Source organism: Nansenia antarctica (assembly GCF_963989245.1).
Source record: "Nansenia antarctica genome assembly, chromosome: 7".
NCBI classification, from domain to species: domain Eukaryota; kingdom Metazoa; phylum Chordata; class Actinopteri; order Argentiniformes; family Microstomatidae; genus Nansenia; species Nansenia antarctica.
The window spans coordinates 50,041,709-50,056,708 of record NC_137677.1 but is presented as its reverse complement, the minus strand read 5'-3'; the positions used below and the strand labels follow the sequence as shown (position 1 = coordinate 50,056,708).

At 50.8% G+C, this 15,000-nt stretch overlaps 1 protein-coding gene across 1 annotated transcript in view; it reads right to left on the bottom strand.

Annotated features, from left to right (window-relative positions):
* LOC308162721 (BCL-6 corepressor-like) overlaps nucleotides 1-15,000 on the bottom strand; it is a gene marked incomplete at its 5' end in the record, with an annotated part of 45,868 nt that overhangs the window by 16,800 nt on the left and 14,068 nt on the right. The window contains 5 exons of the mRNA XM_080536863.1: nucleotides 234-405; nucleotides 949-1,005; nucleotides 2,453-2,964; nucleotides 3,103-5,680; nucleotides 5,798-5,874. Coding sequence (XP_080392989.1) covers nucleotides 234-405; nucleotides 949-1,005; nucleotides 2,453-2,964; nucleotides 3,103-5,680; nucleotides 5,798-5,874 — 3,396 coding nt within the window. The remainder of the gene's footprint in view (nucleotides 1-233; nucleotides 406-948; nucleotides 1,006-2,452; nucleotides 2,965-3,102; nucleotides 5,681-5,797; nucleotides 5,875-15,000) is intronic.

Here is a 15,000-nt window from a genome sequence, read left to right as displayed (position 1 = left end):
GCCTCAACGTTTGCTCCAAGGATGTGCGTGTGTCATTGTGCCGTGTGTAGAGTTACTCACCATCCCTAGCCGCGCGTTCGCTCTAACAGAGTGTGTGTGTGTTGTAGGCTATATATATATATATATATATATATATATATATATATATATATATACACACACATACACACACGTATGTGTATATATGTGTGTGTGCGTGCGTGCGGGTGTGTGTGTGTGTGTGGGTTACTCACCCTCCCTCTCTCCCTGCCTGGGAGTGTGTTGGCAGTGTTCCAACTCTCTCTCTCTGCGCTGGCCGTCCGCCAAGTCCTGTCCCGCTACTGCTGCCGACGCAGACGCACACGCACACACACCCCCGCCCTCCTTCTCCTTCAGCTCCAGCTCCGAGAACCGCATCATTGCCCGCTACACACACACACACACACACACACACGCATACACACACACACGCACGCGCACACACACACACACACAGACACACACACAAACAGAGAAAACAGCCATGAAACCCACTCACCGTCTGCCCCGCCACACACACACACACACACACACCTCTCTAAGCCTCAATCTGTGCTGAACAGCTACCGAAGCAAACATCGCATTAGGAATCACATTGTCTCAAAAAATGCCAACAAAGACAAAGAGATAGACAGGTAAATCAACAAGCATGGCATCCAGACATGGGTTAGACTACTGCAGCCACTGTGAGTCCATGCGCTCTGGGGCCTAGTCCTGGCATCTCCCTTCCTGAAACATGAACACAGCTAGGAAACACATACAGCTAGCCCTGAGGCAGAGAGAGAGAGAGAGAGGGGGTGGGGGGGGGGGGGTGGGGGTGGGAGAGAAGAGAGGGGAGAGTGCAGAGAAATAGAAAGAGAGTGAAAAGAGAGAAGAGCGAGGGAAAGCCTGTCTGAGGGGTAGATGTGATAAGAAATGTAAAGAACTGACCTCCCAGTTAGCAGCTGGTTGACTTATAATACTCTCCTCTCGTGATAAGACTTCCATCTAAGCAATTAGAATGGGGGCTCAATATATCTGTCCATCATTTCATGTATGTATGTATATGTTAAAATGTCTTTCTCCACATATATCTTATATACACATTCAACAACAAGCAGCCACAGTCCCACTAAGCAACACACATGGTCAAATGAAACGAATGAATAAGTAATCAAAACACAACAACAAAACTATCAAACTCTTTTTCTGAACTCAGTTTTTTATCAAATAGAAACATAATGTTTGTATTTTCAGTGTGAACTATGATAAGAATGATTATTCAGGTAAGAATGGAGGCTTCTCTTTGGAAGAAAATGTACGTCCAGAAATAGCATTTGATAGCTTTGTGTTCCAGCTCTGTATCAGCAAGCATGACACAGACAAACCCCATTTTTTCGGAGATGCGTTCACAACAAACTGACACACATATGCAACCTATCAATATAAAGTACATCTTGCCTCTGTCCCACTCATTAACATACAGCGGTGTGTGTGTGTGTGTCCGCAACAAAACAGGAATGTGTGCGTGTCTCAACCCTCCGTTCTAGAGTGAATATTGAGCAGCAAATCCAGAGATATTGGCCTAAAATTTAAGCTGCTCTGATTGGATGACCTACAACACAGGGAGGAGTGTGGGGAGGGGAGCTGGATAGTGGTTAGCACACGGAAGGCATTGTGTGTGTGTGTGTGTGTGTGTGTGTGTGTGTGTGAGTGTGTCCTGCATGTGAGGAGCCAGGCACTTTCAGCCATGGGGGGAGGGCGTTTTGACCTTGGACAGGATCCAGGTCGGGGCGAGCGAGGCTGGGAGGAGGGGGTGGGTGGGGGGGGGCGGGGGGTGAGAGGTGGTGAGGCTGGCCCCCACCGCCCTCTCCTTGGGGTTAAGCGTAGCCTGAGGCAGGGTGAACCGTGAGGCTACCATGGTCACGCTCGGAAATTAACAGCTCTGCAGCACAGCACAGCACCAACACGTGCTTTAGCCCTGAGCTACACAGACCACAGAAACAACCTTTACACCGCTGCCTAATCAAAACACAGGGACAGCAGCCTAAGTTAACCTTTGAACTGCTCTGTAACCAAATCGCTGCCTGGCGAAAAATAACTTCAAACACCCTTTCACAAGCTGCACCGGGGCAACGGCAATGGGCTGGGATAAACCCGTGACCCTGCCCTATCTCAGCTGATCACATGATGGACCTTCTGATTCTATCTATACCGGTGAAAAAGTATCAAAGTCTACATATATGTCTACGTATGTCTCCCAAACTCCCAAAAGAAAACAGGCAAAAACGCTGCAACACCACCAGTCTTTCAGCCCTTCAAATACTGAATGCTTTACTAAGCTGTAAGAGGCAATGAAGAAAAAAAAAAAAGCCTTTGCTAAATGGCCGCATCTTCATCATATTACCTGCCCATCCCCAACCCAACTACGGTAGCCGCAGTTCCAACAACTCACCTGAAGGGCGCGCTGTTCTCGGCTCAGCTTGCTGGAGTCTGCGTACAGCTCCGTGGTGACGCATTTGATGCGGTCGCCCACGTAGCCCGTGGAGTTAGCGATTCTCTTAGCGAGACTGGTCTTCCGGGAGGCTCTGGACAAGGCATCTTCATCATCCCCCTCTCCGTGAGACTCCTCCGTGTCCACGATGCTCCCTTCCCCTTCTCTCTCTCTCTCCGTCTCCCTCTCCCTCCTTCCCTCCTTCCCCAGATCCATGTAGTGGCCGATGGGGTGGGAAAGGACTCGTCGGTCCCTCTCCTCTCTCTCCTCCCCTGAGGTGCGATCCCCGGACGTCCGGGCGCAGCGCAGGGTGCTCTGGTCCTGCTCCCCTGGGTCTGAGGGGGGGCTCTGGTCCCGGTCCTCGGGCCGGCTAAGGTGCCCAGGGGAGCACCGGGGTGGGCTAGAGGCCAGGCGGGGACAGCCCGTGTCCTGGGACACTCTGGGTCTTCCACTGGAGGTCTCTGACAGCCTGTCTGGGTGAGCGGGTCTCAGGGCAGAGCTCTGGCCTGGGTGTTGGTGAAGATGATGTGGCTGTTGATGATGATGATTATGATGATGATGAGTGTGATGTTGTTGTTGTTGTTGTTGTTGTTGGTAGTGTTTTGGCTTGCGTTCCGGCTCCCTCCTGTTTTGGTTGCCGTGGAAACATTCGCTTTGGTTGCCCCTAGGAATTGGGACAGGAGGTGGCTGCTTGTTTGTGGTGGGGGGAGATTCTCCGTCTGTGTCAGAGTGAACGAGGTCAATGCATACGATCCTCTCTCTGGAGGGGGTGGCGGAGGATGGGGGCTTCGTCTGACACCCACCCTGTTCCCCTGCTTCCCTCTCCAGCTTAGTGTGGCTCCCATCCCCCATCTCATTCCCCCTCTCCAGGCTCCGGTCTCTGTGGGCCCCGCCACAATCCTCGGCAGGTCCCCTGGGCTTCTCCTGGCTCCGGGGCTTGGGGCCCAGATCTGCCCTCTCGTGGGGCTTGGTGTCTGGGTGAGGGTGCATCAGGGGGTGGGCCATCTCCTGGGAGTTATATGTGAGGTACTCCCCTGCATGGCCAGATGGAAGGCTGTGGTAGGGTAACGGATGTTTGGCTGCGAGGTGGGCTGGGTACAGGCTATTGCTGCCCAGTAAGACTGGGTGGGGGTAAACGGGGCCTTTGCCAGGAAGCGGGAGGGAGTGGAGGGCCATGCCATCAGGCACAGAGTAGTGCAAGTATCTGTTAGCATACGCCAAGCTGTGAGACAGGTAGGTCTCATTCTGAGGCAGGTAGAGGTGGCCGGGAGGGTGGCCGTTCTCCAAACAGGGACGTTTATACGACGCCACCTCCGGAGTCGCCTCGGCTCTCTTGGAGGCTTTGGAGGACTTCTCTGTGGCTTCTCGAAGATGACCAACCGCTGGGGAGTGTTCTGATTGGCCGGGTTTGGGCCAATCACCATTGGGCTTGGGGGATGGGGGAACGGAGGTCATAGAATTATGATTGGCAGACATTGGGGTGTTGGACTCGCCCATCCTGGGACATGACGAGCTGCGCTGTTGGGGGAGGACCCTCTCCAGAGCCTTGTGTTTGATGACGGAAGGGGAAGCACCTTTGCCCTGGGGCAGGTCGGAGCTGGGCCTTGGGGAGGGGGTGAGGGTAGGGGGGTGTGCATGGGTGGACGCCGGGGCGGGTGTAGGTGTGGGCACCACCCAGGAGGAGTGTAAAGTGCTGATCATCTCTGGCCTCTCTGAGACCTTAGAGGAAGTGCTGTTCACCACAGAGTGAGAGTGGGACGGAGGTGAAAGGGAAAGGGTCTCCTTTAAGAGTTCACGGCTGGGGGGCAGTCCGTACCGTGCCCCCGGAGCCCCCACGACGCCAGCCAAAGTGTCCAGCTTAGCAGGGAAGCCATTGGGGGGCAGGCCAAACTCCAGGATCCTTCCAGACAAGTCCAAGGGCTTCTCTGCAGGGTCTTTGGTAGCAGGGGCCTGGTGGGCCAGCCGCTCAGATGAGGGTTTGGAGGGGGATTTGCTGGGTCTCCTCTCACACCCCGCACCCCTGTGCTCAGAAGCCCCATCCCTGGGTCGGGATTTGTGTGGACTGGGTCTGGCAGGGGAGGGGTGCTCTGGGGCCATGCTGCTCACATAAAACGGGTGAGGCATCGACTGAGAGGAGGAGGAGGAGGAGGAAGAAGAGGAGGAGGAGGAGGAGGGGATGATCGGTGGTGGCCCTATTCGTGCGACTGGCCGTTGTAAGTCCTGGGAGCTGTCAATGAGAGGGGGGGGTGGGGGAGGAGGCTGGGGGAGGCGAGAGGAGGTGCGGGGGGAAGAATCAATGGGAAGACTGTTACAGACGCTAACACTATTTCCACTAACGCCGCTACTACAGCTGTTACTACTGGGGGCCTTACTGGGGGGTCTGCTGGGTTTACTACTCCTGCTAGGGGGCCTGTCCCTCTCTTGGTGAGCCTGAAGGTGCTGGGGAGGAGGAGGGGGTTGGTGGAGCTGCTGCCCGTAAGGAGAGCCCTCGTGGTGGATACGCGGCCCCACACTTAGCCCCTTCTCCTGGCAGTGCACCAGAGGGGTGGAGGCCACAGTCACAGCTGGGATCCTCATTGGGGGAGCGGCCATGGGGGAGGAGATGGGAGACGGGGGATAGTGGGGCATGTAGTAGAGCCTCTCGGCTGCAGATGCTGCGGCGGGGTTAACGTTCCCCCCCTGGGCTGCACATAGGGACTGATAAGCCAGATGTTGAGGCAAGTAGGGGTTGGGCTGACTGAGGAAGGAGGCCTTGTACATGCTGAGAGCCGCGTACTTGGAGGAGTCCATGAAGGGATACATTCCTGCCTCTGGGTACGGACTCAGCCAGGGCAGACGCAGGTAGCTGCCGCCTGCGCCCCCCAGCCCCAGCTCCGCCGGCTTATCCCCGGGCCCTAGTCTGCGGTCCAGCCCCAGTCCCTCATGGAAGCCCGGAGGGGGGCTCTTGTAGAGTCCCATATATCCGTTGGTGGGCTTGCGGCCGTCCATGGAGACATCGGGCTTGTAGAGGAGTTCCGGGATGCCGTCCCTGCTGTAGCTGAGGGGGAGACCGGCCCCTTCGCGGGCCTTCTCGTTCGACAACGCTCGGATCCCTGGGTAGACGATACCGCCGTGAAGGCGAAGGCCGTCACGCATCATAGCACTGCGGTCCAGCCCCATGGCAGCCAAGGGGGTCAGCCTGGCATCCACCTGCAGGCAGCAAAATAGCATCAGTTATATTCACGTGTTCATCTGTAGCCAGTTGGCGAGATCATCCATGTGCGATCAACACAGAAAGAAAGCCTTTACAGCAGCAGGAGGACATACCATGCTTTGTGTGATGTGGTTCCCTTCTCTTAATTCCAGGTTTCTCTGCGTCCCAGCATCACTAATAGGGTACTTTCCTGGAGGAAAAATAGCATATATTAAGTATTTTTATTTTAAAAAGTTGAAAATCACATAACCAAATTATTTGCATTTCTTCAACAACAGTGCCATGCCAAGATAGAGTGTCAGTCCTCCAAACCAGAAAAAGACTCTTTAAGTCATGCTCAGCTCTATAAATAAATAGGGTAGAGTTGGCTTTCGAGGAACCTTTTCTACACCTTCCACAACAAGCTACAGTGCCACATACCCATAGATGGATGGACGTACACAAAGCCACACCCACACATGCAGTAATGACATAATAAGGGTTGTTGCCTAGTGGCAGTGGTGTGCGGTGCTCCAGTTAATGACGGGCTTACAGGCCTGGGATTTCAATAACACTAGCCGCTCTTATCTATAGACGACACAGCCACCACTGCCTTTCAGCAGAGAAAGAGTGGGGGGGGGGGGGGGGGGTTGGCAATTGCTCCGCTAGCTACATCTATCACTGCCCAGGCGTGCGCACGCACACACACCTCTTCCCTCCATCCCCCAAGTGGAGTAGTCTCTGGAGATGAAAGCAGTGTGTGGCCCCCGCTCTCATTCCCCCACCCACCTCCTCCTCCTCCTTCCTCGTTCTCACCCCTTGCCCTCCCCTCAGGGCCCCACTCCCGCCCACCCAGGGGAGTAGATGTGCATTGTGTGGCTACGGCTATTCAGTCATGTTCTCTACACTCATTTTTCTCTACCCTCCTTGACCCGCTCCCTACGTTCCTTACGTCGCAGTAAGAGAAGATTATACATCGCCAACATTAAACCAACATTGTCCTCAGTAAGCACTCAATATCACATAGGTAAACATATTTTCATATTTGAATAAGAGTCTCATTGCTAGATTGATCCAAACAATTTCTTGAATATTCAGCTAGGATAAGTAGATACGATAAATCTAGGTGAGGCAATCCACATTCCCAGGAATCCCATAAAACCCTAAGGCCTCAGTCATGAGCTGCGGAAAAACCCCTGGGCATCATCACCGTTTACTAGTGTATGAAGGAACTGGGGATGGTAAAAGTGGTGTGAGCGAGAGGACCCTAATATAGTAAAAGTGAGCTGAGGCCCGGCCCGACCCGGCTCAGCTGAGAGAGAGAGAGAGAGAGAGAGAGAGAGAGAGAGAGAGAGAGAGAGAGAGAGAGAGAGAGAGAGAGAGAGAGAGAGAGAGAGAGAGAGAGAGAGAAACTCGGCTCCTCCATCATCGGAAAGAAACGCGTCTGTGCCTCGCGCTGCCGCCACCGGCATGCTGCTTTTATTACCGTGACCTCGAGATCATTAATCACCCTCTCGCTCGCTCATGCAGCTCCTCCCTGCCTCCCCCTTTCTCCCACCCCCGGAGGCTCGGGGCTCCAGCGCAACCGATGCCTGGCCTGGCCTGCCTGAACAACATCCGTGTGTGACGGAACTGAGACCCGTGTGTGCGTGCGTATGTGTGTCGGCTCGAGAGCTTCCGCAGCCCAAACAAACAGACAAGAACGTTGTGAAATGTCTTTCCCGTCCCGCCTTACCGTCACATGCGCAGTTTTTTCCACCTTCTCATAGGAAACCAAAGCAGTGTAATGGGAACGAGACGGAGTGGTGGGGGAGGTGACGTGACAAGTCTGTGGTCTGACTAGGTTGGTAAAATATTGAATCTTTTTTTTCTAAATTTAATGAGAAAAATGAAAGCCATGCATATTTCATGCAGCCATTTGCATTAACAGCGGAGGTAGTATTTGTGCCATACAGATCACTGTCAGAAACCACTACTTAAAACCAGATTGAGAAATGATATTCAAACACCACCGAAATGAAATAATGAAGTGAACAGGCTTGTAAGGTGAATTCGAATGAGTCTAGAGACGCTGGAGATAAAGGCAAACCGATCTCTCTGAGAACACCCAACACATCATGTGAGCACGAGCTCTCGTGGCTCATCCACAGCGGAGAGCATGAAATCCCTGCCCGTCCCGACGCCCTGAAGGCAAACCATCGGTGTAACTCGACTGTGGGCTTAGGCAGGCCGATACGGTCACCTGTCTAGAACAGGTGTTGCAGTCGGCCCAAACACTAGTAATGTCTCTCGTTTAAGCTCCGCTGCGGCTGTTAATAATCTAGTTCCCTCCTATATAGGCATACACCATATATACAGGAATATAGCCTTTTCTCAATTGTTTGCGAAACGACTCCTCGCGTCCTCCACTCGAGTCGTCCCCAAAAAGCATTGGAGGAAAAGTTCTAAAGGCGGAACCTAGACCTACGGAGGAGAGGACGTGCGAAGTCGTGTTCCTTCCTAACAATTGAGAAAAGGCTCATGGGACAGACTTTTCATTCAGTCCATAAGCTCATTACCAGGGGAATCTCTCAAATGGCCATGCGTGGTTATAAGCAAATGCCTGCTCAACTGAGTATAGAACCCGCCCCCCCCCAACCTGTTTGGTAAGACTGCAGGCTTCCATTAGGCTATTTTATCACAAAATCATGTTTAAAATATAATGGTGTTTTAATTATAACTATATTCCATGCGCTACCAGGAGCGTTAAAGACGGATTGGTAAGGGCAACAGGTTGTTTTTTGTTTTTTATCAAATGCGCGTCTGTATCGACATACACACTGTAGGAAGAAAATATCAATAAAACTACGAGGATAAGGAGGATGTGTGAGTGTAAATGTGAGTATGTGTGGGGAGGAAAAGGCAGAGCACGTCGACGCCCATCCCCGCTGCTAAGAATAGTTCGTGCAACAAACAACTCCCGACGGCCATCCATCACACAAGCCGCGGCCAGGCAGGCAAAAAGGCGGAGGGTGGGGGGACTATAGGCGGTCGGGCTGCGTTTGTAAAACAGACCGCTGGAGCGGAGCCCGATTCGCACCATTAAACCGAAAACCACCGGGTGCTCTTAGCAAGTCCAGCCCTTATTGTGTGTTGTGGGGGAGGGTGCAAGGAGGAAGAGGAGGCAGGGGGAGAGAGCGCGTCCGGCAGGCCGATCTTGTTTCCTGTGGGCCTATACTGTAGCGACTTGAACTCCGTCTGACCTGTCAGATCTGGAGAACAAAAACCGCCTGCTGATAATTTACTGGCGATCAGGAGGCCAGTCGCTTCGAGGAGAGAAGACAGTTTCACGTTATATTCTGCCCAGTGCACGCGTACGTGTGCGCGCGTGTCTCAGCCAAGCACATCCCCCAGCTAAAATGTCAATGAAAGACGTGAACTGGCAAGCAAGCTACAACAGAAAGACAGACCTTAGAAGTGGTGTGCAAAACACAAATCTTGCCTTCTAACGGGCGACTGCAAGTATAGAGGCTAGATGGGGGCAGTTTAACGACACAGATAGACCACTGAAAAATAACAAATGTTGTGCATATGTGTGTGGTGGACAGCCAAACAGTCTGCAAAGGTGACTGTTATAGACTACTGCTGTGCTATGTCTTCTCGCGACTCCGGATCGAGCAAACAGGGACGGGGGATGGTGGGCGCCACGAGCTCAGCGGAGTGTTGGCGCCCTCGCGGTCTTTGTCCCTGGAGCTCCGCCAGCTCTCTCTCGAGCGCCGAGGCTCGAGCTCCGACAAAAAAAAAAATGCAGTGTGACGCAGGATAATCTCCGCAGCGACGGGGGTGGGGGGTGGAGATAAACACGGATTAATGCACACACCATTACGCAGCGCTGTGTGTGTGTTTCCAAACACGCACACACACAAAATAATACTGCATGTTTATACCACTTGTGAGAATAAAATAGAACAAAAAAAAACAAAGCTCAGTCAAGGATTAAAGCAACACCAGCGAGTTAAAATTATTTTAAATCTACATTCTCAAGACCCCATGAAAGAAAGGTATAACACATTTTTGTCAATTATGCCGCGGACGTCTGCCGGCTAGTCCCTTTATTTTGTCTCACCTTGATATATTAAACTTTACGCATGTCTCAACAATGATAATCCGATTTTGTATACAGTTGCCTCAACATAGGCTAATCGTAGTCGTACTTTTCTATAAAGAGAGATCGAGAGAGACAGAGACAATGACAAAGAGACAGTGAGAAAGAGAGAGAGCTGTGCCGGGGAACTCCGAGACAGCTCCCCGTAGACACAGAGAAGCGGGCAGGCATCCAACACTTCTCCGCACGGAATAGCAGCAGTGTGTGTGTGTGTGTGTGTGTGTGTGTGTGTGTGTGTGTGTGTGTGAAAGAGAGAGAGAGAGAGAGAGAGAGAGAGAGAGAGAGAGAGAGAGAGAGAGAGAGAGAGAGAGAGAGAGAGAGCGAGGGTGTGTGGGGGGGGGGGGGTCTTAATATGCTGATACGAAAGTAGGACAGATCCACAACCAGCAAAATCACACTTTTATTGCTACAAATGAACATCGCAAGTTAGCCCCACGAAATATATGTGAATGGACGCCATAACAAAGGGAAAACTTACAATGAGAATGGCTGTCTCATGGATTGTCAACGGGCAGAGAGAATGGTAAAGCTTGAGCAGAAGCGGACGGACGTGAGAGAGAGAGAGAGAGAGAGAGAGAGAGAGAGAGAGAGAGAGAGAGAGAGAGAGAGAGAGAGAGAGAGAGAGAGAGAGAGAGAGAGAGAGAGAGAGAGAGAGAGAGAGAGAGAGAACGGACGGCGGCTCAAACAGCTGTCGCATTATTTGCGCGCTGGCTGTAAACAGGGCCCTGAGCCCTCCCTCCACACAGGCGCATGCAAGTCGGTGCACACGGGACAATCCCCCTGACAGCACGGCCGCCGACAACGGCGACATTGTGTGGCTCGTGCTGTCACTGGAGAACGGGCGACGGCTGCTGAACTGGCCCTATTCAGCCTTCGCCAAATTAGAAGTAAATGGTTCTTTTATGTCTTCAGAGGGCCAATTGTAACAGAGATGTGCGTATAAATCGCTTCCCGATAGGCCTATCACAACTCTCTTAATTCATCGCGCAATTTTTTGAGGGACAGCCATGCAGGCTTGATCTATAAATCGAATCCCCGTTCGATTGTATTCTTAGGCCACATCGTAGTCTGTATGAATATGTCCTGGTTTTTAACCTATAGCCTACTCAGCACTTGGTTTCATACACAACAATTGCGCCGGCTTCATAATAGTCCGACTGAACGGAGGGGACATGTTGGGGGACATGTTGTTGAGGGGCACAAAGCGCACCTAGCCTGTGTTGTGGTAGACTCTCTCCAATAATTGAGTAGGCCAAATTAATTGGTTCCGTGGCTGTTTTATTCAAAGGCGGAGTAGACCTATACACCCACTGCTGTGCGCCGCGGAGTGTCTGTGGGGTTTCGTCAGCTATGGACGCCGTAGGCGGTCACATCTAAAAACAAGAGGATGCTGCTTGATCAAGACGGGGCAAGTAGAGACAAGAGGGAGCGAAGTGGCGATGTGTCATCATTATCTTAATCATCTCACAAAATTCAAATCTAGCAGATTTAGCAGTCACCAAACACAAGCCAAATATATATGTGGATTTTTACACATTCACCATAAAGCCATGCCTAGGACTACTGGTGCCCTATACGAAATTCCTAATAAAAATATAGCCTAAATATTTTCTTTAGAAAATATAGAATATTTCTTAAAGCCTAAAACGCAACTCTAAAAACACCCAATAAATGGGGAAACCGGGTGGGTCGTTAGGCAACACGTTTCTGTCACTCCCGTCGCATGCTAAGAACAATAGGCTAAGATGTCGACAGGTTTTTCATCAGCACGTCTTATTATAGGTCTACTATTAAGTTTCAACAATTAAGGAGTAGGCCTATTAGTCAAACAGGCGACGCTTGTCTCCGCTGAGCTCGTGGTTGGGTGTCCACAGGTCTCCCTGTCTATCTATGCAGCGCTGTGGGTGCTGCTATCCTGGCGGGGGCCAGTGACACGTCTCTCTGCGGGGAAGTGATCCGTGCGCTCCGAGCCTCAGCGGAACAAAAAGCTTTGTGAAGCGGAGAAGAAAAAAATGTCTCTCCCGTTTCAGCGTGAGGTCCCGGGAGGCCTGGACGGAGCACAGCTTCAATCAAACCGTGACGTCTCTCCTCCGGGAGGAAACCCGATCTCCCCCGGCTCTGCGCCGTGCAGCATGCCTTTGTTCACACGCACCTCCCGTGAGCAGCCAGAGCGTCTCGTCAGTGTTCAGATTGTTGTTTTATTCAGCTAAACAACAGCAAGAGCCACAACAACACAGAGAACTAAGCCCTGTCTCCTCAACTTTAAAGGTAAACCAGAACATCAAACCTGCTTATTTTGGCTATAGCCTACTGGACCAAATTGACCGAAACAATAGGCATATTATGCCCAGTCGATATCATAATGACATGTCTCTCTTCACCATTTGAAATGTAAGATGGCCCACCCTTTCATTAATTAAGGCACCTTATTTCGTGGCCGTCCGCGGATTATAGCCTATATGACATTTAGCGCCGCAGTCCCATTGATTTCAGAAGGTTACAAAGCGGCCAAACAGCGGTTAATGGGTTTAAAATGGAGGCGATCCCTATAGCGCAGCAGATTAGTCTATTTGCCCCCCACCCCACGGGGGGGCCACTGTCACAAATACGAGACCCATCAAACGGCAGGACACTACCCCCCCTATACAACATTGGCAGATCGATCTGCGTCCAGCTTCATCATCCAGCCGACCAGACGTATCTAGGCCTATAGTATAGGTCTACCTTGGGTGGTAATATGGTATAAGTAATATACTATGGTAAACGACCGTAAGGCTCTGTCCTAGACTTTGATGAGAGGATAACAAGGACTTCGCAACTAGTGACAGTTCCCCCCCCCCCTTATCTCTCGGTACCGCGTATTATCGTGAGCTTAGAATGATAAGGTTCTATCTCCGTCTAGGGTAGTTCAGAGATATTGAGCGTCAAAGTTTTTACATTCCATTATGTTTTGTGAGATGGAACCTTTGTATTTTATGAATTACTAACTCAAAAATGTCAACATTTAAAAAAATAACACCACATGCATTAATAAACACCTAATGGATCAGATTATGTAAAAAAACTCAATTTTGACAAAAATGGAGATAGAACCGTATAATTCTAAACTCATGTTATGACTTCTGCGCTGACACCTGGAAAACGGATCAGCTCGACTGACATCATCGCGCGAGCATAGTGGAAAATGATGCGCAAAACAGTCCGATGGGATGAAAACAGTCCAATGGGATATGCACTAAGAATAAACTGCAGCAGTCTACACCAAATTTCAAGCATCTGTTTTGGGCTTTGCGAGGGTTTGACTACATGGTCATGCACGGTAGACTCGGTCAGTTCATGAAGACTTGGGGTGCAGACTGATTAAGATAGTTGGTCATCATAAACCACTCTTATCCAGAAGCCTTCAATAACACAAGACGGCTAAAACAAGCACATGATGAGGTTTGCACCAGTGCGCAACAGAACTGACTAATCAATAAGATATTGGCTAAATAAAAGACGACCTACATGTAACAGTATATAGGCTATAAAACTGCATGGACCATCCTCAAGACTGTACACAGCAGGGCCATATCATATGATAGGCTTTTGGATTTGGACATTTTCAAAACTCATATTTAAACTGTCAATAAATATTTGATTCACATATTCAATGGAACTCCCTCATCACGATCTTCCCCTCATTGCAGGTGCGTCTTGAACTAAAACCACTCCGCTCCTACGGGATGATCTTGCCTATAACCGTTTCAAACGTGAATATTCACATTGGAAGGTGCACAACACAATTCATTTTAATAGACTCACACTTTCTTCATTTGAATATACTCACACTTTCTTCATTTGAATATGATTCAGAGCAGACAGCGCACACTAATATCTCTCCAAACCACTTTATTGTTTTCCCCCCTTTTGGGCTACAGACATAGGCTACTAACGAAGTCATGTAGTGAAAACAGCCGCTTAAGAGTTCTCACTTTGACTTGACTCTGGCCCAGCGTGCGCGTCTTTCCTTGAAGTGATCATTGATCTGACATGATGACAGGAAAGGTGAAGCAATAAGACTACGTCAGAAATCAACGAGAGTGAAGGGGGGTTCTAACTGTCATGTTGTTGTGGGTGCTTGTGCCGCTGGTTTGCAGCAAAAATGTGTGTGCCAAAGTAAGTAGGCCTTCTGATTTGGCCGACTAATCCAACTCTATAGTTTCGTAACCTCTATGGGTTACGCAACCCATCAGCGTGCCCCTATTAGTTCCACTGACCAGGGAGAACCACGAACAGAAGAAATGCATGAAAAAGTAATGGAATTACAAACCTAAGGTGCAACACAAGCGTCAGAACCGGCCGGCAGCCAAATAGCACGGCGGCCTATCCCATATCAGATCGGATAACACCTGCAAGTGAGGACGGGAGGGGGTGGGGCGCAGGGGAGGGGAGCCTGTTTTCAATTCTGTCGGTACTCGGAGGAGTGGATCCAGTCTGTCCACGGTGTGCTACGTGGATCTATGCGGCATTCTCCTTTTCTACTCCGCATCTCACATTGATTCTGCCCCAAAACAACAGCCCTCCTCTGCCCCCCACCCTCTCTACAAGATAAACACACATCACGGGGGATGCCCTCCGACCGTAATGAACCGTGGTGTATAAACGGTGCAACCCGCTCCCCTTGGCAGGGCGAGGCTGATTCCGTAACCTTGTTTGGCGCACTCACTCACGCGCACACACACACACACACACACACACACACACACACACACACACACACACACACACACACACACACACACTCGGACACGCACACACACGCAAATAAGCTGGCGACTCATAGCCTACCACTCAGAATAAGATTTGTATTTCGTACTTAAAAAAACAAAAACAAGTCTTGGGCATCTGGTACTTTCCACGCCACCGAGGCTCGTCCGCTGAGAAGAAGCCTCGTCCTGACCTTTACAACTCATCATTCGCCCCAGATTGACAGGACAGGACAGTCCTGGTCGCCAAAGCCCAGGGCCGGATGATTAAAGCCATGTTATTTATCAACCACATGCCACTGCCGCGCCGAAACACACAAAGACCACCCTATGCGCTATTCTTAGAAGTGGCCATCCCCCGCCCCCCCCTCTCCCTCATACACACTCTTTACGTGTGGTAGAATTGAACTTACCCTCAGGGCATGGGGTTGCATTTTGGCCAATT